The following is a 26,529-nucleotide window of genomic DNA, read 5'->3' on the forward strand; positions in this document are numbered from 1 at the left end:
GAAAAGATAACATCTGTATGCTGATATGAGAAAGATTTATTGTGAGGGCACAGTGAAATGGGAGTGGGGAGAAGGTATTACCCAATGAGCAGAGCTCTCAAGGCAATAAATAGTATTCAAAGCTAGATCACTCTCTCTGTGATTTCAGGCAGGAAGAAGGAGAGGATGGTTGCAGATACAAGTAGATCTTTAGAGTTGGCTATACCTTAAATCTATTTTAAAAATCTAGCAATAGGTACAGGATTTATAGTGTGCCAGCAACCACTGATCAAAGAAATGTGGTTTCAGTTTTATTATCAATACATGAGGGTAGTAGTTCAAGTGTTGGCTGAGTTTTCAGATAATTGTGGTTAATCTGTTAATAGTGAATTGGCTACATGGAACTTCATTCATTAGGCTCTGGGGTTGTGGCCCTTATATTAGTGTCCTGAATCTTCCTTGTCCTGAGAAGTTTTCGTTGTGTACTGTCTGGTTTTCTGAAATGGTCTGCAAATCGAGCTTATTTTTCAGTGAGGTCCAGGGTATTGAGGTGTGTCTCAAGGATGTGAAATCCGTTTTGCTGGAAGTTGGTGTGATATGAAGGAATCTGGGGTCAGGTACTGCAGCTGAGTCTCTACATATGTAAAAACTTTACATACAGATAATCTTTATTTGACATGTCCTCTACATCCTTGAACATGTTGTTTAAACTTTTTAGGCTATTTTCTTTCCTGAATGATGTTAATCCCTGCTTTGATTCTATATCAAAAATTGTTGTGATTCTGGGGGCTGGCCCTGTGGCCTAGTGGGTAAGTTTGGTGCGCTCCGCTTTGGCCACCTGGGTTTGGTTCTCAGGTGCAGGCCTACACCACTTGTCGGTGGCCATGCTGTGATGGCCACCATGTAGAAAATAGAGGAAGACTGGCACAGATGTTCTCTCAGGGCGAATCTTCCTCAGGAAAAAAAAATATTGTTGTGATTCTAAAAGAGGAATGATTTTAGGTTCAGGGAAACAGTTGGAAATTATGTCAGTAGGTTTCTACTGTGAATAAAAATACAGAAACTTGTCTTTAAAAACAACTCTACTTTGGGGCTGGCCCCGTGGCTGAGTGGTTAAGTTTGCACGCTCCGCTGCAGGCGGCCCAGTGTTTCGTCGGTTCGAATCCTGGGCGCGGACATGGCACTGCTCGTCAGACCACGCTGAGGCAGCGTCCCACATGCCACAACTAGAGGAACCCACAACGAAGAATACACAACTATGTACCGGGGGGCTTTGGGGAGAAAAAGGAAAAAATAAAATCTTTAAAAAAAAAAAAAAAAAAACAACTCTACTTTTGACTTTTTGGCTTTTTAAAATCTGTTCCCGAACTTGAGAACTTGGTCTGATATTCTGCCAAACTCTTCCCTCCCTCTTTGCTCATGTGACATCAAAATATTTATCACCTTGCTACTGAGATGACTCTCGTTGGATTCTGCTGTGTTCTGTGAGCCAGGTCTCTTCTCAGGGGAAGCCTGCCTGCTTCGTACTGTCCTTGGTGGCTAGGTACAGAGGCTTGGGTGTACCACAGTTTGATTGTGGTTAGTTAGTTCCTTGTGGCTGTGCAGAAGAGGAGAGAGGGCATGTGTTACAGGACATCCATAATTGTGTTTCCAGTCCTGTTGTCTCTTAGGAACAGTGACCAGAGACCCTAAAGCCCGACTTGTCCATTTCTGCACTCTTCATCTCCTGTAGTCCAAGCGTGGTCTGCACAGTGGAGGGCTCCTTGAGAGATACAGATCATTTCTCCAAGAACACTTTTTTCTTAAAATATTTAAAACAAAATTGGACCAGTTTTAAAGGGAGTTATATAGTTTTCCTTATTGCAGCCACAGAGAAATAGAAAGAGGGAGACAGATCCTATTGTTCTGAGTTCATAGAAACTTATTCTTGAGTTAGTATGATCTAAGCCAGGAAAGAGTTTGCCGTGGCCTGTCAATGGAATATAATGGAAAGAATTGGCAGGTAAGGTTAAAATGGTCAAAAAGGTGAGTGGGCATTGTGAAGGTCAAGGCCTTCGAATGGGAAACCAAAGAGCAGAGAATTAGTTTCTTTAGGGAAGAGAAATCAGATTTTCTAATTTCTGGAAATTTGTAGGCTGCTGGCATGGAGAGTTCCAGGGAATTTGTGGAGATAGAAGAGCGCCTGTAAAGAGACAAGTGAGGACTTGGGGAGGCAGTGGGTTCAGCAGTAGGAAGCCACATGTGCTTGTGAGGTTTGAGTTTGAAAGGCCTGGAAGAAAGTGGTAGTGGTGTTGAGGAGAAAGAGAACAGGAAAGGGAGGTGTTTTGAGGAGAAAGCCCAGAGTGGTTTCTGATGTTTTGAGTTTCAGGTAATAGTAGCACAGGAAGATGGGCTTGTGTGGGAGACGTGGTACTAGGTACTGCACTAAGTGCTGGGAGTAGAACAGGGAGCAAAAAGTTCCCTGCCTCCCTGGAGCCTGCATTTCACTGGGAAAGACATAATAACGTGAATAAGATACCATGTGTGGCATGCTAAACAGTGGTAAGTACTGGAGAGGAAAGAATCAACAAAATGAGAAAGAGAGATGTGAACTTGGGGATGGAGTTGGGATTCAAAATAGGTTGACCAAAGAAGGCTTCGTCAAGTAGGTGACTTTGAGTAAGAACTGAAGGAAGTGAGGGAGCTATTCTTGTGGAGATCTTGGGCAACAGCAAATATGTGCCTGATGTCTTCAAGGAATAGCCAGGAGGCTGAGGTGGAGAATAGTTGGAGATGAGGCTAGAGGGCTCATGATGTGGCTGTAAAGATCTGGTAGGGCCTGGTGTACATCAGTTAGGATTTGGGTGTTAGCTCTGATGGAGGTGGAAAGCCTTGGAGGATTTAGAGCAGAGAGCTGACATGATATGGCTTAGGTTTCACAGGCTCACTCTGACTGCTGTGTTGGGTCTAGACTGAAGGGGGCAAGAGCAGAAGCAGAGAGACCCCTTACACGGCTATTGCCTACGTCCAGGGGAGAGACAATGGAGCCTGAACCAGGGTGGTGGCAGGGAAGGTAGAGCTGACAGGATGAGCTGATGGATGTCATGGTGTTTTGTGTGTGTGTGTGTGAGTGAGTGAGTGAGAGAGAGAGAGCAGACAGAGAGAGAGAGACAGAGAGAGAGAGAGACAGAGAGAGAGAGATGGGAATTAATTGATCGATAAGGATAACAGGATTTTTTGACCTGAGTAATTGGAAGAAAGGAGATAGTTTGCTCTGTTCCTGTTAACTAAATAAAAGGTACTTTTGGATGAACTACTGTAGGCAAACAATGTGTCTGGTAACACATATGCCTTTAAGAACGTCTGTAATATGTCTTTAAAATGATAGTGGTCCATGGTCATATTTTACAGTGAAAGAAGCTTATTGGCAAGCCTTGTCAAGAACTCTCTGTGGAAATATCAGTTGCTTTTTTTGGCTCCAAGGCATTTCCTGAACAGTGTATTATACCTTGTCCCAAGTGTGCCATTAAAGGATTTGAAAGTTTGTTAAAACATGTGTGGCAAGTGAGTGCTGTCACTTAAGCCTGGCCAGAGGAGCCAAGAAAGGAAAAGCAGCTCCTAGGTGGACTTGTGACATGCATTAGCGCTGAATCAGAGGCTCAGGTGGTGGGGTAGGCAGGACATTATCTCAGTGCATAAAGCCTTCAGCTGACACGCTTCTAAACAGCCCTTTCAGCAGAAAGTGCCTGTGGACATAGGTATATGTAAATCTTTTGGAAAAGCTCCATTATACCAAGTTGATAGCAACCCCCTGCCTCAGGGGAATGTAACAGAATTTATTTGCTGGAGCAGAATTTTCCAGTGCTAATATAGATCCGCTCTTTTTATAAGATTTAAAATAGCACTCTTCAAAGATGGCTTTTATGTTCAAGGAAGGGTTTTCTATATCAGTAAACAAACTATGAAATGTTTCGTGCTTGGAGTTTGGGTAAGCCCTCCATGATGGAAATGTTACTTCGCATTTTTATTTAGGATTCCATTTGAATTGTTTATAGGGACTCTTTCTGTTGCTTCCCAGTTTTGAAATACATTATGAAGGAGAAGAAAAATCTAATCAATGTCAACAGTTTTGAAGTGGCTAAATTCTTGTTTTTGGGGATTTGGAGTTGCCGTTTTCTGTTGGTCTAATTTATAGCGCAGTGTGGTGTCGTCCCCCCTCACCCCCTTCTAAGGGACGAGTTGGTGCTTCACACCTCTGGAGGAATTAGGAAATGTCCCTGGAAGCTGTGCTCAGATCTAGGCATTCTCTTCTTTATCTAGGCATTTGTGACTTTTCTTGCTAAAACTGTTGTTTTCACATTGAGGAGTGGTGAACTTTATGGTTACGTTTGAGTTTATATTGAAACTGGAGTTATAATTTAGATATGAAGGCCTAGAATTATTTTAGAAAACTGTGTTTGTTTAAATGTCTTCCAATTTATTTGCGTTTGTATTTCTATTTGCTTCTCATGGTGATAAATTTAAACTGTGATGGAGTAATTGGTGACTCCTTCCTAGTTTCCGCACACATTGCATTAATGGCAGGCAGTGCAGTCTCAGGCGGTATCACGTACGCAGGCATCTGAATTCAGCGGCCCTTGCTGCTTGGTAGTTATTTTATTCATTTCTTGTAAGTTTTTTTAGAATCCTTCTTTTACAGCTGATTCAAGTCTTTCTCATTCTCTTCGGAAGAAGAGAAAGGGAAACCAATATTTATTGATGTTTTATATGCCAAACATTTTGGGAGCCTCTGGAGAATATAAAAAATGAGTGTGTGCGTCAGCCTCAGTGGCCTAGTGGTTAAATTCAGCGCACTCAGCTTCAGCAGCCCAGCTTCAGTTCTGGGGTGTGGACCTACAGTGCTCTTTGAACAGCCATGCTATGCTGACGGCCCAAATAGAGGAAGATTGCTAAAAAATAGAGGAAGATTGGCATGGATGTTAGCTCAGAGCGAATCTTCCTTAGGAAAAAAAAAATGACTGTGACATGGTTTTCTGTCTGAAAACCAAGCGAGAAATATGCTAGCAAACAAATGGAACATAGGCTGATTAAGAACCTTGTAATGAAAGAATAGTTAAGGAATAGCAGTGGAACAAAGGGAGGAAGTAGAATCTTTGCTTTTTTTTTTTTTTTTTCCAGATGTTTGCCATGCTCTTTATTTCATTTATTATTATTAATTCTTTTCTTATGAGAGGGAGGTTAGTCAGAGAAGCATTCACAGAAGAACTGGATCCTGAGTTTTGATTATTTGCCCGACAGGCAAAAGATGCAGCAGCATTTCATGCAGTGAATGTTAGTGGTGGGAGCTGTATGGACAGAGCTCCCTCTGAATCTGTTTGCAGGAAATCTCCCATAGGACTAAGAGCACTGGACTTAGAGCCCTAGATCTGTGTGCATGTCACAGCTCTGTCATTGAGTAGCTGTGGGATTGTGACCTGTCTGAACCTGTGTTTTCCTTTGTGAGATAGAGATAACTATGCTCCAGTGTGTCACCCAAGGTCATTGTGTGAATTAGATCAGCTAATAGGCGTAAAAGCACGGGACGACTGTGTAATGTGAATGTGAAGAGTGGTAATGAAAGTCTCAGTGTCTGTTATGATTAACATGTTCATAATGGTATTTAAATTCTCTCTACTTCGCTAACTCCTGTTCCTTGTTGAACTCCTTTTATTTGAGTCTTTCTCAGGGCTCTATTCCTAGCTTCTCTTTTCAGTTGACACTTGGTCCTGGGACACCTTTGCTTAACTGCCATCCCATGTGGTTAATTCCCCAGTCTGGACTTCTGCCCTCCAATACGCTCTTCTGATCTCCAGACCTGCATTTCCAGCTGCCACCTGGATGTTTCTTATCACCTTGGGCTTCCTGGGTCTAAAGACTAAATTTGTTTCCTCCCATGCATGTTAACCTATTAAGCTCCTACCATGTTCCAGGCACCTGTGCTAAGAGCTTTTCATGTATTGTCTCAGTTCCCACAATAATCTTATGATGTTGGAAACTCTTGTCCTCATTTTAAAGATAATGAAACTGAGATTCAAAGAGATACTAAGTAACTTTCCCAAAGTGGTATAGCTAGTAAGCGGCAGAGCCATGATGCAAACCCAGTTGTGTTGACTGGAGTCCCTGCTCTTAACTGCTTTCCTTTGCTTCCCAGCTTCACTACCTTACGGTACAGATGAGACTCATTACATTGGCGTTCAGGGCTCTTCGTGTCTGCTTCTGCACCCTCCTTTCACTCTCCCACTGTACATTTTCACTATTACTTGCCTTTTCTGAAGGAAAATTTGCATTTCCTTATCTCCTTGCTTTTGTATATATGTCCTTTCTCACCTTGGTCTTCTCTTTTTCATATAGTGACCTGTCAGAATCCTGAGGGAGGCAGGGCAGGGGAGTGGAATACGGCAGGGTAGGAGCCAAGTGGATCTGACTTCTACTTTACCTCACAGTTCTCGTCTGTTCTACACAGGGCTGGACCAGTTTACATTCATACCAGCAGCATATTCCTGCACATTCCTGCCAACGTTTGGGATTGTCAGGACTTCTAGTTTTTGCCCATCTGTGGGTTTGTAGTGATAGCTCATTGTGGTTTTAATTTGCATTTATCTGATGACTAATGAGTCTGAGCACCTTTCTATCTTTATTGGCTGTTTGGCATTTCTATTTTGTGAAATGCCTTTAAACCCTTTCCCCATTTCTCTGTTGGATTGTCTGTCTTTCATTGATCTGTAGGTGTTCTGTATATATTCTGGATATGGCTTATCTTTTAAAATTTCTTTTATGTTATCTTAGGATAAAAGGAAAAATTTAATTTTAATGGAGTCGAATTTATCATTATTTTCTTTTATGGCAGTACTTTTTGTGTATGTTTAAACGTATTTCCCTATGTATTTTCTCATATATTATTTTCTAAAATTCTGCCAGCCTTTTAGATTAGCTTCTTCCTTAGCCATTTTCCACTCATATGATTGTGTAGTTTCTCTCAAGAGTTTTTATCTTCAAAGTAGGGGGCTTCTGCAAGGCATTTTGCCATTCCTTTGTGCTTATGTTCCCCTTAAAGAGCAGAAGTCATGCTATACCCCCCCTCCTTTTCTAAAACGTGTGTCTCCTCCTCTCTTGGGTCTCTGAACTCGAGATGCTGGGCTTAGGCCTCCTCCCTATTTCTTTCAGTGCTAAGCTTCTCATAGTGCCTCTTCAGTTTCATCCCTGAGGGCTTTCAGGCTTCCTCCTGGGTACTATGGAAGAGGCCAGATTGCTGCTCTCCATCCCCCAGCGCATAAAGATTGCATCCTGATGGAGAGTGGGGGTCACCTTTTCCTCTCATCACACTTCCACACCCCTCTCTCGCCCAATTTTACCTTCCAAAAGGAGACACTAGGTAGATTACGTATCTAACTTTGGTAAAACTAACAGCAAGGTATATCTGACAAACGTTTCTGTGTGTGTGTATGTGTGTGTGCATTTGTGTTTGGGGGAGGTTCAAGGAAATTAAAATTAAGTGTTTAGAGTGCTATTTCTTGATCATTTTTAGTAGCTGCAAGTGACAGTTTTATTTTGTATCAGTACTCCCCAATTGACATCAGCCTGTATTTTCACTGTTTCTGTTTATTTTTTTAAATTTTTGCCTTTTTAAAAATTATTTTTAAATTATTTCTTTTTGCTTGAGGAAGATTAGCCCTGAGCTAACATCTGTGCCAGTCTTCCTCTACTTTGTACATTGGATGCCTCCACAGCATGGCTGATGAGTGGAGTAGGTCCACGCCCAGGATCCGAACCAGCCACCCTGAGCTGCTGAAGTGGAGCATGTGGAACGTCAACCACTCGGCCACGGGGCTGGCCCCCTTCACTGTTTTTTTTTTTTATTAGCAGGGTTTATGTGATGCTCATCCTACCCTGTTCATGGAACGAGACTGAGGGTGAAAAAGTTGTGTTTGACCCGGTGATGTGATTCCCTCACTAATCCATTTCTGTCCTGTCCTCCAGAGACTGGACTAAATCTCCAAGGGAGAAGTAGTCCCAGTTGCAGCATGCACTCGGAGTTATAAGCCTAGTCAGCTGCCTCACTCTCTCAGTTCTGTGGAGGAAACCAGAGGAATTTTAAAAGTCCTCAGTTAACCAGGTCAGTAATGTATCCATTTTCTCAGGCCCCCTTCCTGTCACTCTGAGCCCAGAGCTCTCCAAAATATTGATCAATCTGAACTGGTAGTCTTCAGCACCAGACCCTTTCCTTTCCTTACATGTACTTTCTTGTAGAGTATTTTCCATCTGTTTGTAGATGTGCATTCATTCTGTGGAGGTGTTCATCTGATCCTCAGAGGGATCACTAAACTTCAATGTTGAGAACCACTGAACTAGACTTTTCAGCTTTTTCCAGGTCAATCCCATAGAAGAAAGCCTCTTACTTTACGTATCCAAGGAAAATTGGGCCAACAGTTTCTAAGCCACATACTCTTGTGTCTAAACACTGTTCTGAAAGCTATCTTGCTCCCTAATGGTCTTTTGCATTCATTTCTTCATTTTTCTACCCATTTATCCATCTGTTTATTTATCAGATGTTGTACACCTAGATTGATTATGCAAGTTGCTGTGGAATATACATATACGTGTAAGATGTAATTGGTGAGTATAGAGTGATACCAGATGAGGTAAATCACATACATAGATAACAGTAATATAGTGAGAAGAGGTATGCGTGGAGACTTTAGAAAAGAGAGAAATTACTCTTGCCTGGGGCAGGTAGAGATGCAGAGGAACTGGGAGGACAATGTGGTAGATTCTGGGTTATAGAAAATCCAGGCCATTTGGACCAGGTCTTGAGAGATGGATAGAGTTTAGATATATGGAAATGTTAGATGCAGTGTGCCATCTCTGGTTCTTTACTCATTCAAATGAGACATGAGTACATACTGTGTCAGGCCTAGCCATGGTTACTTCATGGAGTTTATCAGGGAAGATAGATCCTGAACAGATCATTTCCTAGTTAATTGCTATATTCATTCATTCATTCAGCATATATTTGAGTGACCACTAAATGGTGTTCTTAACTCTTGGAATACAGCTGTGAATAAAATAGCCTTTGTGCTCGTGAAACCTTCATTCTAGTTGGGAGACGGAAAATAAATAAATATATAATGTATTGTCAGCTAGTGATAAGTGCAGTGATGAAAAATAAAGCAGGGTAAGAGGATAGAGTGATACAGTGAGGTGGGGCTGTTTTAGTTAGTGTGATCAGGGAAGGCCTCTCTGGGAGGAAGACATTTGAACAGAGACCTGAACAAAATGAAGAGAGCAAAGCCTCTAAATAGCTGGGCAAAGAGTTTTCCAGATAGAAGGAATAACAAATGCAAAAACCTCAAGATGGAAGGTTTTAATGTCCTAGGAGTAGCAAGAAGATCTCTAGAACTGAAGTGTAATTTGCAAAGGAAGAAGTTGTAGAAAATGAGAATGGAAAAATAGATATGGGTCAGATTTGACAGGACCTTGTGGCATGGAGATAGAAGGATGTTGGGAAGCTGTTGGGATAATGACATGATTTGATTTATGTTTTTTTTTAAAGATTGGCACCTGAGCTAACATCTGTTGCCAATCCTTTTTTTTCCCCTTCTTCTCCCCAAAGCCCCCCCCGGTACATAGTTGTGTATTCTAATTGTAGGTCCTTCTGAGTCTGCTCTGTGGGATGCCACCTCAGCATGGCCTGATGAGTGGTGCTAGGTCCGCGCCCAAGATCTGAACCCATGAAACCCTAGGCTGCCAAAGTGGAGCACATGAACTTAACTACTTGGCCACCGGGCTGGCCCCTGATTGATGTTTTAAAAGGGTCACTTTAGCTGCTTTGGTCCAAAATGGAAATCAGGAGACCAGTTATTGCAGTAGGTCAGCAAGGAGATAAAGGTTGCTTGAATTTGTGTAGAAACAGTAGTAATGGCAAGAAGGTACATTGTAAAGGAAGGGCCAGTGGGCTCTTCTGATGGGTAGATGTGGGGTGTGAGAGGGACAGAGTCAAGGGTGATGGCATAGTTTGGTGCCATCTGCTGAGAGAGGAAATGCTGGGAGAGGAGTGGGTTCAGGTGAGGACCAAGGCTTCTCTTGTTTGAGGTGCCAACTGACATCCAAATGAAGATGTCCCGTAGGCAACTGGATGAGTCTGGAATCAGGGGAAAGATTGAGGATGGGCATTTAATTTTGGTAATTAATAGCTTATAGAGAGATTTAAAGCTATGAGACTGGATGAAATCACTGAGGGAGTGAGTATAAATGGATCCTCTCCCTCATGTTGTTTAACATGTTCCTCTATTCCCTGTATCAGATCAGATTCAAGTTCATTTTTGGGGGGAAAAATGCTTCATAGTTGGTAGTATGTACTTCCTGTTATAGTGCATCAGGAAGCACTTCAGTTCTTTCCCTTTCTAAGATGTTCATATTGATCAGTGGGTTCAAGTATTGCCAGTCTGGTCCATCTATTATAAAACTCCATCCCCATCAGGTTATGACTTAGTGGTTTTAGCAACCGTTAATGATCATTTCCTGAATCCATATTTCAGTAGGAATGGCAAAATGGTAATGTTGAAAGTCTTTTCTTCCTTCTTAATTAGCTGAAACTCTTCTGTAAAGAAATTTATCTCATCAACTATTTGGTTAGCCTGAGGTATAGTGTAAGGAAAGGCAGGAAAAATGCTTAGAGTTTTCTAAGGTTGACCAGAGAGAGCCCTTTCATGTTGATTCCTGAGTCCTTTAGATAAGACCCTAGTAGCCTTTCATAGCTTCCTTGCTTTCCTGGTATGACAAGATGTTCCAGGGTCATCTTGTCTATTTCCTGTTCCAGATTTGAATGAGCCATTTTTCTAAGGAGTCCTGCAAGCCTCACTCTTAACCAGTATGTGATAAGGAATGGTTTTAGAGTGCTGTTTGTATCCTGCGATCTTATGATCATCTCTTTTCCTCTTACCATTTGTTCTATTCTTGGGTCTACTGGGATGACAAAATAGAATGAAAATACTTTTACAATGCAACATATTAATTTATATTTTAATTACACAGTTTTAGATGACTTGATTTATTCATTAAGTCCTGCTACCTTACAGCATATTTTGCTTTAGTAACTCAAAAGTGAATTTAAGGCCTAAAACACCAGTTCTTGAGTGTAGCTAATCTAAACTGTGGAGATTATGGTTGGGTTGGTGTTAAAATGTGCTATCCAGTTAAGCCTGCTGTACTCTGATTATTGCTTTCCACTGACCTGTTCTTCCCCTTGACTTTTCCTTGAACTTTGTATATGTGAGCCAAAGCATAATTGTTAATAAGGAGGTAGGCAGAATCCTGGTGATTACAGAATTCTCGTTATAATTTACATACATATGTATATGTACAAAGAGAAAAACCACCTTTCATTGTGGGATAGTTAAAGCCTTTAAATTTTAGAAAGTCAGAATTCTGGTTCCCCTTGTAATATTTTCTCTATGGCCTGTGGGAACCAAATTCTTTGTGAAACCATTAATGGCAGAAATAAATACGTAATAGAAACCAAAGACCTGGACCCTTTTTTTAACTCTTACTGGAAGACTACCTTTTACCTGCTCGTCTAACTCCAGCATGTCGTTTTCTTTCACCTCTGCCCCCGGCTCTTCTTCCTCTGAGAGAAAGTATGTGTGGGGATGATGTAGAAAAACAGTAGACCAGTGGTCATGTTGTAGCCGCTATGCTTTAGACACAGGGTGTGCACCGTGCCTCCTGCCTGTGCTGTGTGCTCTCCTGACAACACCCAAAGTTGTGCTAATTCTTTGAGGATGGTCAGGGGCAGATCTTCCTAAATGTTCTTGAATTTGCCAGGCACATTTAAGGGAATTGAATAGGTTTGCTGATTTGAGTGATGTCAAATTCTCTTTCTTCTCTAATTGTCAGTAAATTCTCTACTTTTTGAATGATCTTCTTTGGGTCATGTGTGAAAACAGGACTTACGTGAGAAGGCAGAAGTGCACAGAGGAGAGCTGGTTTTATAATTGTAATATTAACTGAAAGACTTAGCTGTGGCTTCACTCATATGTTCTTATGTAGGAAGGGGCCTGAGGGAATCTTTTTAGGGATTTCTGGCTAAACATTTTTTTTTCCCCCACTATCAAAGAAAAGGAGCCTTGTTTGTTTTAAACTTCTTATGGGAAGAATGAACAAATGAATGAAAGATTGAACGAATGAATGAGTGAATCTGATGACTGAAAACATGGCAAGAGTTGAAAGAAAATTTCATTAAATATATTCAGAAATTGGGAATCAAGTTTTCAAAAACTATTAGAAGACACAGTTTTGCTCAGAATAATTAACCATTATTTACATGTTTTTCTGTTACCACATCTTCATGAAGTCAATTTTTTAAAAACTTTGGGAATCTATTTTTAAAGTCTATATTCTAGTTGTGAATATCTTTGTAATATTTTAGTAAGATTTTCTGGGTGGATGTTATAATATTAATTGTCTGGAGATGGTTATATTAATTGGAATCTGTGACATGAAGATGTTTTGGGAAAGATTTCTTTTAATAACTTTTTCTGTCTTGTGTAAGATGAGGATCTTTCATCAAGCGTGATCTCTGTGTGATCTAATTTGAACGTGAATCTGGTTTGTTGAAGGCAGGTATCTATTTTGAAACCTCGAGATTAAACTCAGAAAAATATTAGGTTTTCAAATATAAGGACAGAGAAACTGTTAGAGAGCTCATTCGCTTCATTCAGGTCTCTGCTCAAAGGTCACTTCCTCCGGGAGGCACCTCCTAAACACCCTGCTGGGAAACCAGCCTCACTCTCTCAGAACTAACGTTGTTTTTACTATGTATGTTTTTACTAGAACTTATCACTATTAGACCATTTTGAGTGTGTACATTTCTGTATCTGCCGCCTAGAACAGTGCCTGGCACCATGAAAGGTACTCCGTAATGATTTGTTGAATGAGAAAATTGTTCACCATCTGTCTCCCCACTAGAACGTAGTCTTCATGAGGATGCCTGGCACGAGGTTAGCCTTCCAGCATTTGTTTGAAAGAATGAAATGAATGTGCTACCAATATTGATCTTTTTTACATTCATATATATACATATGTGATCACATTTTAATTATGTATGTTTAAATATATATGTTTAAATTTCACTGGGTTTCTCATCCAGAAATGTATTCTTAAAAGGATGTGGTGTTCTAAGTAACATCTAGAACCTACAAAATCTACTTTCTTTTTTGCTAATGTAGATGGGAAGATTTTTATATAGGATAGCCTTTTTTTTTTCAGCGACTAAACACCTGGTGTGTTTTAATATAATACCCATAGAAACCAAAGAGTACTGTCATGTGTCAAACTCATTAAATGGATTAGTATCTAGGTTTTTTTCTCCTATTTGCTTCATTCTTTTTTTAATTGAAAATATTTGAGGGGCCAGCCTGGTGGTGCAGCGGTTAAGTTTGCGTGTCCTGCTTTGGTGGCCTGGGGTTTGCCGGTTCTGATTCTGGATGCGGACCTGTGCACTGCTTGTCAAACCATGTTGTGGCAGGCATCCCACATATAGAGGAAGATGGGCACGGATGTTAGGTCAGGGCCAGTCTTCCTCAGCAAAAAAGAGGAGGATTGGTGGCAGATGTTAAGCTCAGGGCTAATTTTCCTCAGGAAAAAAAAAAAGAAAATATTTGACATGTTGTGTAATGCTTTATTCTTATTTCTAGTGTAAATGTCCATCAGTTGTATGCTCTCTCTGCTGATTTCAGGCCTCAAAATGGAGAATTAAGTGTTTATATTTTTTATGAGAACTTTTTTTTTTCTTTTGAGGAAGATTAGCCCTGAGCTAACTGCTGCCATTCCTCCTCTTTTTGCTGAGGAAGACTGGCCCTGAGCTAACATCCATGCCCATCTTCCTCTACTTTATATATGGGACGCCTGCCACATCATGGCTTGTCCTGCGGCGCCATGTCCTCAAGTGGGATCCGAACCAGCGAACCCTGGGCTGCCGAAGTGCACCGTGCGCACTTAACTGCTGCATCACTGGGCTGGCCCCTAGAACATTTTGTAAACTCTTGTTCACACAATTTCTTTTCCATTTTACTTTGTATTCTTGTGGTTTCATTTGAGAGTGCAGTGACATACTATGTATGTTGAGTTCCTTTATCATTTCCCAGTGTACTAATTGATCCCATGTGATGAACCCTTGTGAAGCAGCATTGTATTTCTGATCTTCAGAAATACAATCCCTTTGAGGGAGAGGTGATGAACATGTACTTCAGAAAAATGAGAAGTGGATATGGCTTTAATCTTGGGCATCTTGAAGAGCTCAGTGCCAACCTGGCACTGCTGGATCAATCAGCTCCATAACGTAGTCTGTGCATCTGGAAAATAAAGATCCTTTTTCAAACTACCTGGTGAGTGTCCAGTGCTGTGAGCTTCTGAATGTGTAGTTTTTTCCTTAGGAAAGGAAAATAGGCTTTTTCCCTTTCTTCCCTCCAGTGATTTAGCAGACCTTTCTATTTTCTTCAGGTAATTAAACCAGACAGCAATGACAAAGAAACAGAAGGTGCCTATGAATCATATCTCCCTGAGGAGCTCTGTGGAAGCCTTCTCCCACAACAGTCCCTGAAAGGCTATAATGACAGTCCTGATGTCATTATAGAGGCTCAGTTTGATGACAGCGACTCAGAAGATGGACATGGCAACACACAAAATATTCTTGTTGATGGTGTTAAGAAACTCTCGGTTTGTCTTCATGAAAAAGGTGAGTACCAGGCCTCTGTCTGACATTTTATTTTAGTAAACTGATTGTTTTGGGTTTTTTTTTAAAGATTTTATTTTTTCCTTTTTCTCCCCAAAGCCCCCCAGTACATAGTTGTATATTCTTTGTTGTGGGTCCTTCTAGTTGTGGCATGTGGGACGCTTCCTCAGCCTGGTTTGTTGAGCAGTGCCATGTCCCCGCCCAGGATTTGAACCAACGAAACACTGGGCCACCTTCAGCGGAGCGTGCGAACTTAACCACTCGGCCACGGGGCCAGCCCCTAAACTGATTGTTTTAAGTATTGGAATTCTCTTTGTGCTACAGAATTAATGACATAATGCAATTGGTATCATCCCAATTTCTTTTTCTTTCTTTCTTTTTTTTTTTGCTGAGGAAGATTCTCCCTGAGCTGACATCTGTTGCCAGTCTTCCTTTTTTTGTATGTTAGCTGCTACCACAGCATGGCCACTGACAAGGGGGATGTACATCCGCACCCAGGAATCAAACTCGAGCACACTAAACTTAACCACTAGGCCACTGGGGCTGGCCCTCATCCCAGTTTGTGACGTGTGACAGCTTTTGGGCAACGGGGATATTTGACAGACTTCCAGCTGCTGGTTATGCGGAGGGGATGAACATGCTGCTTGCTGGTGGTTTGTTAAGTCAGTGGTTGTGGTTGTCATTTCCTAATAAGTTTTGAATTGTCGTGATAGCTAACCTTGAAATTTTCTGTGATGAGCCAAATCTCACCCTGTGGTTGATATGAGCAGAATTAAACCCATCTTTAAAATCCTTACAAAAAAGCACTTCATTTTACCTTGGATTTTGCTTTAATTCATTACACTTTAAAAGTGTTTCTGTCATTGATGGTGGGAATGGATCACCTTAAATTTGATTAGCAGATTATCTTTACAGAGTGTTTTGATTTTAAACTTTTAAAAAATCTAGTCTTATTTTCTCTGATCAAAATCTAAGACATGGGTCCTCTGGATGCAGAAGAGAGCAATTGCAAACACATGGGCGAGGAGCTGTGACCACTGGCCCTACTTGACCACACTCTGGGAAACTTAAGGGAAAGTAGCAGTGAAAACTGGAATATTTCAATGTATAGATTTCTAAGAAGTTTTAAATACAGGGAGTATATTTTCCAGGCAAATTGAGTTTTATGTGTACCATTAAATGGAAAAGATTGACCTGGCTAGGCTGACTAGACTATGAGCTTTTTTATCAGGAAGAACTTTCTGGCACAGTCCCCCTGAAAAGCCAGAAGAAATGCCAGAAGGTTACTAAAGGAGGATGCTCAGCAGACACCCTGTGATGGGGACTGGTGAGCACACCTCACTGACATCCTGAAGAAAGCTGGGGGTGCTTTCAGGAAGTGACTGCATGAGGATCACCCCGTTTCTCCACTGCTGGCGAGGTTGTGACCTGGGCAGTGAGCATTTTCTGAAAGCATGTGTTGCTTTCTGGTGCCAAGTACTGCTCATTCAGAAGGACTTTCCAACTTTGAAATTCTTTTTGAATGAAGAGGCTCCTGCTTCCTCACTGCTCCACCAGGTGTATGGACCTGAGGGCACCCAGGTTCCTTTTGTTTTGTGGCCTGGTTAGATAACTAGTGGTTTCACTGTTCAGGGCCCAGCCGGTTTCATTTGGATATTATTCCTTGAAATTTCATTCTTCTGATATTTCTTCTTTCTTTATTTAAAAACAGTTGGGTAGGGGCCGGCCCCATGGTGGAGTGCTTGAGTTCGTGCGCTCTCCTTCCAGTGGCCCAGGATTTCGCCAGTTTGGATCCTGGGTGCAGACATGGCACTGCTCATCAGGCCATGCTGAGACGGCATCCCACATAGCACAGCCAGAAGGACCTACAGCTAGAATATACAAGTGTGTACTGGGGGGCTTTGAGGAGAAGAAGAAAAATTAAAAAAAGGAAGATTGGCAACAGATGTTAACTCAGGTGCCAATCTTTAAAAAAAAAACCAAAACAGTTGGATACTGTGATCCTCTTCTGAGTGTGCATGTATATTATCATAATGGCGTCAGTACTGTGAATCATGTCTTTTCTATGAGAAGAGAGGGAAACAACCAGGACCCTAAATAGCTAAATCTTTCATCAGCAAGATCACCAAGGTAGAGAGATACTTGCAGGACAAAGCCAGGCAAGGGAGCACTTTAAAACTTATTGAGTATTTGGCTCAAAACTGTTTCATGGAAACCTAGCTCTGGTGATTGGACTTGGCAGACCTCAGCAGCCTCTTTTCCCCTGGGCTCCAAGTTGAGGAATAAGATGCCTTGATTTCTCGTTAGTGGTTGGTGCTAATACAAGGGCAGGGAAACATTGATGGATAGAAGTGATGGCAGAACTGATGCCTGGGCATATAGTGATAATTCACTGTGCCCTTTGTTTGGGAGATTCTTAGGCCAAACATGCTTTTGATTTGTCCTCTATTGTAATCCTTTTCCTTTTCTCTTACAACTAAATATCACTGAGTGCCTTACAAATCCACTGTATGCATGTTATTTCCTTGCTCTTTTTACGGTCTTCCTATCCTACTGTTATTTATATTGCTTCCTTACTAGCCCTGACTGAGGGAACAGCCTTAATCCTTCCCTCAGTATCTGGTACAAATTTCTTTTTCCTGTTAGCCTTTAAATAGAGAGTTTGTGAAACCACATGGCTGTTTCTCATTTCTTGCCCTCTTGATATTTAGTAAAATTGCAATTTGCTCTTTTAAAAATCATAGTGTTTTTTAGGATATTTCAACTAGCTTCTCTTCTCTGGATAATATAAAATCTGGCTACAGTTAAGATGTTAGTACTTTTTGCACCATTTAAGGTTTTGAAATTTGTTATTGAAACAAACCATAACCTTAAGAACATCATAAACTTTTCCTAAGACATCTAGAAAGTTCTTTGCTTTGTGTTGTAATTGCAAAGGGATTATTAATCCTCGTTCACACTAGTGTTCAAAAGAGTGCTTTTTGTTTATTCTTGTTTTAATATCATGTTTCTTTATCCAAAGCAAATATTACATATTGCGTGTGTATGCATTGTATCTCCCTATTTGCCCAGGAACCATCGTATCTTTATGATAACTACTAGTTTCTCTGGTAAGTGAGCAGATAGCTCCAGCTGTCTGCAGCAAGTGCCTGTCATTGCAGTAAGAGAAAAGTTTCTCTGGCCATCTCAGACCTACACAGTAGTTTCTTCTAGAAAGACAGCGTGGATCTGCATCATCCTCAGCCCCTGAGAGAGAGTGGGCCAAAGACCTGGGCCCCTTTTGTCAGTCCAGTCCCCCAGCCTCCTGGACTGAGTTGTTAGCACTTTTCAGGCAGTTGCTTTGTTGTCAGCACAGAAGTCTGCCGTCTGTGTAGAGACTGGGAACAACCGAGATAAATTTTCTTTGGTATCAAATATTTGGATAACGGTTGCTTGGTTAACAAACTCCAAAGGATGAAAATCCTCATGGCTAGGTGAACCAGTAGCTCTGTGTCTTTCATCATTGGGATTTTAAGAGCAGTTTTGGCCTCTGACTCTTGGTGATCATGACCTAATCAGGTTGTGATGTACATTTCCTGTTCTCTAGCCTAGTAGGTCTGCCAGAGATCTTGTTCAGTTTTCTGGTCTGGAGACAAGCCTCAACTGGTCCCCTGATAACTTAACATGGGTTTGAATGTGGAGCCGGTGACCCTTTCACTTCTCTCTTCTCTCTCTTGGCCACCTTCAGCTCTTTGCTGAAGGGAGAATCCACATGGAATCCTCGATCTTTTCTGAGGTTTGAATCCATCGATTACTACTACTCCTGGGGCCTCCCATGTCAACTTCAGGAGTCAGAAAGAGCACTTTTTTCCCCACTTAAGATTTGTCTCCTTCCAATGACAGGACTGTTCAATACCTAAGTTTAATTCCCGAACTTCCTTGGGTAAAAAGCAACTGTATTTCCCTTTGGCCGAGAAAAACAGACCCGTATGATTATTCTCCTGTGATTCTTCGGGGTTACTGAAATCCCAAGAACTCTTTCTCCTGACTATCTGGAAACCTTTCTTTGTCAGAGCTAAATTTCTTCATTTCCTTTTTGTGAATCTTTCTAGATTCTGAGATCAAATCTTCCCTATCCTTTTTGTTTCTCGGCTCTCCACTGTGTATAATGATGTTAGTACAACTAGAAGACAGTCGTGTTTGCTTCAGAAATTATATTAAAAATTAAATATATAGTAATTCCTCATCAACAACAATTTTTGGACCATGCTTTTGTGCCGATCTTTTAAAATCTCATTTAAAAAAAAGTAAAGCCTTGTCCAGACCTATGTTAGAAGGATAGAGTAGCAATCTTTTGCTTCCCTGTCTTTTAGACTGAGTGGACAAGGCAATCATATCAAGTGTGTTTGAAGTAGAGATAGATGGTCAGGACCTACAACGTCTGAGACCCAAATCCTATGCTAGACCAGCCATTCTTCCCTGTGAAGTCCCCAAAAGAAATACATGCACAGAGGATAAAGCAAGGCAGAGGGGTAGTTCTTTATTAACTGAGGCTTTGACTCAAGCTGGAATGATTATCCCTGTATATACTGCCACTAGCAGTGCATGAGGTTTCTTACAGCTTCTATTCCTGCTAACAGTTGGAATTATCTAGCTTTCTAATTTTTGTTTTGTTTTGTTTTTGCTGAGGAAGATTCACCCTTAGCTAACATCTGTTGCCAATCTTCCTCATTTTACTTGAGGAAGATATGCCCTGACCTAACATCTGTGCCAGTCTTCCTCTATTTTGTATGTGAGTCGCTGCCATAGCATGGCTGCTGACAAGTGGTATAGGTCCATGCCCAGGGGCCAAACCTGGGCTGCCGAAGCATAGTGCACCAAACTTAACCACTAGGCCATGGGGGTGGTCCCCCAGCGCTCTAATTTTTGTAGTCTAGATTAAGTTCTGTGAATTTCCTTTTCATATCGTTTGTCCTTTGTTCTGTCAGGGTTACTGTTCTGTTGTTTATTTGCAGGAATTTCTTATCTATCCTCTATAATCCTTAACCTTTTTAGGCATTACAAGTATCTTCTGCCATTCTGTCATTGTCATTTGTCTCTTAACTTTATCTGTAGTGTCTTTCATTGAACAAAACTCCTTAATTTAAATGTGATAAAGTTAATCATATCCTTTATGGGTTTGTATGTTTTTCCCTGTTCTTAGGTCACGTAGTTATTCTCCCGTGTAATCTTTTATTAACTCCACAGGTTTGCTCTTTGCTGAACTTTATGATGCTGATTCTTTATTGATTGAAATTTCTCTCCTCTAAATCTATTTCTGATGTGGAACTGTCCTTGAATTTTTAGGATAAATCCTACTTAATCCCAATGTATTATTACTTTTTTAAATACATTATTGGATTTACTTAGGTAATACTTACTGTAGGATTTTTGTATCATGTTAAATGGGCCTATCATTTTCTTGTCATTATCTGATTTTTAGAATCAAGATTATATTCGTATCATGAAATGTCCTTGTTGGTTTTGACTGTTGCCTGTTTTTCCAGAACAGCTTGTATAGGATGGGAATTAACTGTTCCTTAAAATTTGTTAGAACTCATTGTGAAATTATCTGTATCTGCTATTTTTCAGGAGGCAAGATCTTTGTTCTTTTAATCTCTTTCATACGAATTGGTGTGTTCAAGTTCTCTATTTCTTTTTGTGCCAATTTTGGCACAATTTAATGGGAATTTATCCATTCGAATTTATTAGCATATAGAGGTTCCTAATACTCTTTAATATTCTTTAATTATTTAAAAACTTTGTGTCTGTGCTTTTCCCTCTCTTTTCATTCTATATTGCAATTATTTGAATCTTCTCTCTTTTTTCTTGATAACTCTTGCTTGCCAGAGGTCTATCTTATTAATCTTTTCAAGGGACATGCCTTTTACTTGTGTTATTTTTCTGTGTTTATTGTTCATGATGATGTTCTGTATATCATTGATATTTGCCTAACTTATCCTTGTTATTTAATTTAATTCCTTATTTTTGGGGTTTGCTTTTTTGCCCTTTTCCCAACTTCTTGAGTTGAATATTTAGCTTGTTAATTTTAACCTTTCTTGTGTCCTTTGAAATGTTTTTAAAGCTATAAATTTCCATCTAAATACTTCTTTAACTCTATTCTACAGATTTTGACATGCAGTATTTTTATTAGTTCTAAATATTTAATTTCCTTTATGATTGCTTCTGTAACTAGAATTGGTTATTTATTAAGGCTATTAAATTTCTTTTCTTTTTTTCTTCTTTTTGCTTTTTTTTTTTTTTTTTTGAGGAAGATTAGCCCTGAGCTAACAACTGCTGCCAATCTTCCCTTTTTTTTTGCTAAGGAAGACTGGCCCTGAGCTAACATCCATGCCCATCTTCCTCCACTTTATACACGGGATGCCTGCCACAGCATGGCCTGCCAATCGGTGCTGTGTCTGCACCTGGGATCCGAACTGGTGAACCCTGGGCTGCCAAAGTGGAACGTGTGAACTTAACTGCTGCACCACTGGGCCAGCCCCCTTTTTGCTATTCTTTTGATGTCAGTATTTAATTTTTTTGTATTATGGTCAAAGAAGAGGGCCTGTAAGTTGTTAATGCTTTATAATTTATTGAAGCCTCCTTTATAGTTTATTACATGGTCTTTATTTCTAGATATTCCATGTATGCTTTGAAAGAAAGATGTGGTATATATATCCAAAAACTTAATACATAATTATATTGTTCTTCTCTTCATAAGATCTTTATTATTTCAAGTGCTTAATCTGTCAGTTTCTCAGAGGGATGTTTGAAAATATATGTCTATAAATTTTGATTTATTTATTTCTCCTGCAGTCTTGTGGCTTGTTATATTTTGAAGTTGTATTGTTAAGTGCATATGTGTATATTAGGATATACCTAGATATGTTTTTGTATACATGCATACCTGTAAATGTGTTTTCACATAATAATCACTGATATTTATTGAGCATTTACTGTGTACTCGGCCCTTTCTAAATACTTTAAAGTTAGTACTTATTATGTTTAATTATTTAATGCTTACAACACATCTAATATCTATTTCAGGAATATTTAAAGTATCTATCTCAGAGACAGTTGTAGTTTTTATTCCCAAAGGACAGAAAAGTTACACAGTTGGTAAGTACACTTTAGAATCCCTTGGTAGCTTTTTAAAAAATATCAATGCCCGGATACCACCCCAGACATTCTGGTCCAGTTGATCTGGTATTTTTAAAAAGCTCACCAGAGATTCAAGGATTCTTCTATGTAGCCAGAATTTAACAGTCCTAGACTTACCCTCTTTACCTTTCCTTATACTGTATCTCTCCTCATAAATAGCAATACACATAGCACAGGTTAAAGATTTCGTAGTAGTCCAACCCTCAGTGTGATAATTGATTTGGTCAAGGATCATCAATAGATAACCAAAACCATTGGGTGAAAGGTTGTTGCAAACTAAGATATTCACATGGACTTGAAGTGTCATGCCACAAATGACTTACTACCTAATTATACTGGGCAAAATGTCCTTTTATAGTTGACAGATTTGGTGGTCACTTCCTTAACCAAGTGGTCAACCTTAGCATCACTAATAGTGCAACAATCTGACATTTTGTGTCTACTGATAGCATGTATTATTACACAACATCATGTGTGAAGTATTTGTGCCAAAAATGTTTCACCTGAATCAAGCTTCTGGCCCTAACTTCTAGTATACTGGAAACATAAGGAGTACTGGAGCAAGTTAAATGACACCGTGGGAGAACTAGTGAGATAAATCCATATGTGGGACAATCTATAGGACAACCAGCTTGTACTCTTCAAAAAAAGTCAATGTTAGAAAGAACAAAAAACAAGAGGAACTGTTCTAGAGGAGGAAGACCGAAAGAAACATAACCAAAAATAACGCGTGAACCTTGATTGGATCCTGGATTGGGGGAAAACTGATAACAATTGGGGAAATTTAAATTGAGACTGTATATTAGACAACATTTTGGAATTACTATTAATTTTCTTAGGCTTGATAATGATAGTGAAAACATATAAGAGAATGTAATTTTTTTAAATGCTTAAATTTTTTTAAATTGAGATAACATTGGTTTATAACATTATATAAATTTCAGGTGTACATCATTATATTTCAATATATCTGTGTAGATTACATCATGTTCACCACCCAAAGACCAATTATCATCCATCACCATACACACGTGCGAATCACCCCTTTCACCCTCTTCCTTCCCTGCTTCCCTTCTGGTAACCCCCAATCCAATTTCTGTCTCTATGTGTTTGTTTGTTGTTGTTTTTATCTTCTGTTTATGAGTGAGATAATATGGTATTTGGCTTACTGCTTCTGACTTATTTTGCTTAGCGTAATACCCTCAAGGTCCATCCATGTTGTTGCAAATGTCATGATTTCATCTTTTTTTATGGCTGAGTAGTATTCCGTTATGTATAAATACCATGTCTTCTTTCTCCATTTGTCCCTTCATGGGCACCTGGGCTTCCAAGTCTTGGCTATTGTGAATAATGCTGCAGTGAACACAGGGGTGCATATGTCTTAATGCATTCGTGTTTTCATGTTCTTTGGGTAAATACTCAGCAGTGGAATAGCTGGATCGTATGGTAGTTCTATTCCTAATTTTTAAAGGAATCTCCATACTGTTTTCCATAGTGGCTGCACCAGTTTGCACTCCCACTCGCAGTATATGAGAGTTCCCTTTTTTCCATATCCTCTCCAATACTTGTTATTTCTTGTCTTGTTAATTATAGCCATTCTGATGGGGGTGAGGTGATATCTCGTTGTAGTTTTGATTTACATTTTCCCTGTTAATTAGTTGTTGGACATCTTTTCATGTGCCTGTTGACCATCTGTATATCTTCTTGGGAAAAATGTCTGTTCAGATCTTTTGCCCATTTTTTAATTGGGTTTTTTTTTTGTTGTTGTTGAGATGTGTGAATTCTTTGTATATTTTGGATATTAACCCCTTATCAGATATATGGTTTGCAAATGTCTTCTCTCGATTGTTAGGTTGTCTTTTTGTTTTGTTGATGGTTTCCTTTGCTGTACAGAAGCTTTTTAGTTTGATGTAGTCATATTCTTTATTTTTTCTGTTGTTTCCCTTGCCTGGTCAGACATGGTACTTGAAAACATGCTGCTAAGACTGATGTTGAAGAGCATACTGCGTATGTTTTCTTCTAGAATTTTTATGGTTTCAAGTCTTTCATTCAAGTCTTTAATCCATTTTGGGTTAACTTTTGTGTATGGTGGAAGATAATGGTCTACTTTGATTCTTTTGCATGTGGCTTTCGAGTTTTCCCAACACCATTTATTGAAGAACCTTTCCTTTCTCCATTATATGTTCTTGGCTCCCTTGTTGAAAATTAGCTGTCCATAAATGTGTGGGTTTATTTCTGGGCTGTCAATTCTGTTTTGTTGATCTGTGTGTCTGTTTTGTGTCGGTACCATGCTGTTGTGATTACTATAGCTTCATAGTGTATTTTAAAATCAGGGAGTGTGATGCCTCCAGCTTTGTTCTTTTTTCTCAGGATTCCTTTGGCTATTCGGGGTCTTTTGTTGTTCCCTATAAATTTTAGGATTCTTTGTTCTATTTCTGTGAAAAATGTCATTGGAACTTTGGTAGGGTCTGCGTTGACTCTGTAGATTGCTTTCGGAAGTATGGACATTTTAACTATGTTAATTTTCCCAATCCAAGAGCATGGAATATCTTTCCATTTCTTTGTGTCTTCTTCAATTTCTTTCAACAATGTTTTATACTTTGCAGTGTGCAGGTCTTTCACCTCTTCAGTTAAATTTATTCCTAGGTATTTTATTCTTTTTTTTGCAATTGTAAATGGGATTATATTCTTAATTTCTCTTTCTGCTACTTCATTGTTAGTGTGTAGAAATGCAACAGATTTTTGTATCCTACAACTTTACCATGTCCATTTATTTCTAAAAGTTTTTTGGTGAATTCTTTAGGGTTTTCGCTATATAAAATCATGTCATCTGCAAATGGTGGCAGTTTCACTTCTTCCTTTCCAGTTTGGATCCCTTTTATTTCTTTTTCTTGCCTGATTGCTCTGGCTATGACTTTAACACTATATTAAATAAGAGTGGTGAAAGTGGGCATCCTTGTCTGGTTCCTGTTCTTAGAGGGATAGCTTTCAGTTTTTCTCCATTGAGTATGATGTTAGCTGTGAGTTTGTCACATATGGCCTTTGTTATGTTGAGGTACTTTCCTTCTATACCCATTTTATTCAGAGTTTTTATCATAAATGGATGCTGTATCTTGTCGAATACTTTCTCCGAGTCTATTGAGATGATCATGTGGTTTTTATTCTTCATTTTCTTAATGTGGTGTATCATGTTGATTGATTTGCAGATGTTGAGCCATCGCTGCATTCCCTGGAATAAATCCCACTTGATCATGGTGTGTGACCTTTTTCATGTATTATTGTTTTCTTTTTCTAGTATTTTGTTGAGGATTTTGCATTGATGTTCATCAGTGATATTGGCCTGTAATTTTCTTTTTTTGTGTTGTCCTAGTCTTGTTTTGGTATCAGGGTAATCTTGGCCTTGTAGAATGAGTTAGGAAGCTTCCCTTCCTTTTCAATTTTTTGTAAGAGTTTGAGAAGGATAGGCATTAAGTCGTCTTTGAATGTTTGGTAGAATTCACCAGGGAAGCCGTCTGGTCCTGGACTTTTATTTTTTGGGGAAGTTTTTGATTACTGTTTTGATCTCCTTACTGGTAATTGGTTTATTCAGAGTCTCTGTTTCTTCTTGATTCAGTTTTGGAAGTTTGTATAATTCTCAGAATTTGTTCACTTCTTCTAGATTATCCAATTTGTTGGCATATAGCTTTTTGTAGTAGTCTCCTGTCATCTTTTGTATTTCTGAAGTATGCATTGTAATTTCTCCTCCTTCTTTTCTGATTTTATTTACTTGAGCCTTCTCTCTTTCTTCTTTGTGAATCTAGCTAAAAGTTTGTCAATGTTGTTTATGTTTTCAAGGCACCAACCTTCGTTTCATTGATCTTTTTCTATTTTTTTAATTCTCTATTTCATTTATTACTGCTCTGATTTTTATTGTTTCCTTCCTTCTACTGATTTTGGGCTTTGTTCTTCTTTTTCTAACTCCTTTAGGTGCACCGTCGGATTGTTTTTTTGAAATTTTTCTTGTTTCTTGAGGTAGAACTGTATTGCTATAAACTTCTTAGAACTGCTTTTGCTGTATCCCATAAATTTTGGCATGTTGTATTTTCATTTTCATTTGTCTCCAGATATTTTTTGATTTCTCCTTGATTTCTTTATTGACCCTATCATTGTTTAGTTGCATTTTGTTTAGTCTCCACATATTTGTGGCTTTTCCAATTTTCTTCCTTTAGTTGATTTCTAGTTTCATACTGCTGTGGTCAGAAAAGATGCTTGGTGTTATTTCAGTCTTAATTTATTGAGACTTGTTTTGTGGCCTAATATGTGATCTATCCTGGAGAATGTTTCATTTACATTCAAAGAGAGTGTGTATTCTGCAGTTTTTGGATGGAATATTCTATGTATGTCTACTAAGTCCACCTGGTCTAATGTATTGTTTAAGGCAGTGTTTCCTTGTTGGTCTTCTGTTTGGATGATCTATCCATTGGTATAAAGGGAGTGTTAAAGTCCTCTCCTATTATTGTGTTACTGTCTTTTTCACCTTTTATGTCTGTTAGAGTTGCTTTATATATTTAGGTGCTCCTATGTTGGGTGCACAGATATTTACAAGTGTTATATCCTCTTGTTGGGTTGTTCCCTTTATCATTAGG

The 26,529-nt window shown here is 39.4% G+C and overlaps 1 protein-coding gene across 33 annotated transcripts in view; it reads left to right on the forward strand.

Moving 5' to 3' along the window:
* Positions 1 to 26,529, forward strand: part of DIS3L2 (DIS3 like 3'-5' exoribonuclease 2) — a 344,241-nt gene that overhangs the window by 91,381 nt on the left and 226,331 nt on the right. For 18 of the 33 annotated variants that reach the window (XM_070620179.1, XM_070620180.1, XM_070620181.1 and 15 more), the window contains one exon: positions 14,494 to 14,728. In XM_070620179.1, the coding sequence (XP_070476280.1) occupies positions 14,494 to 14,728 (235 nt within the window). Of the gene's footprint in view, positions 1 to 14,493; positions 14,729 to 21,790; positions 21,863 to 26,529 lie in introns of all 33 variants that reach the window. The other 15 variants (XR_011540208.1, XM_070620166.1, XM_070620198.1 and 12 more) reach the window with 1 other exon arrangement.

Source organism: Equus przewalskii, chromosome 5, assembly GCF_037783145.1.
Source record: "Equus przewalskii isolate Varuska chromosome 5, EquPr2, whole genome shotgun sequence".
In the NCBI taxonomy this organism is placed as follows: domain Eukaryota; kingdom Metazoa; phylum Chordata; class Mammalia; order Perissodactyla; family Equidae; genus Equus; species Equus przewalskii.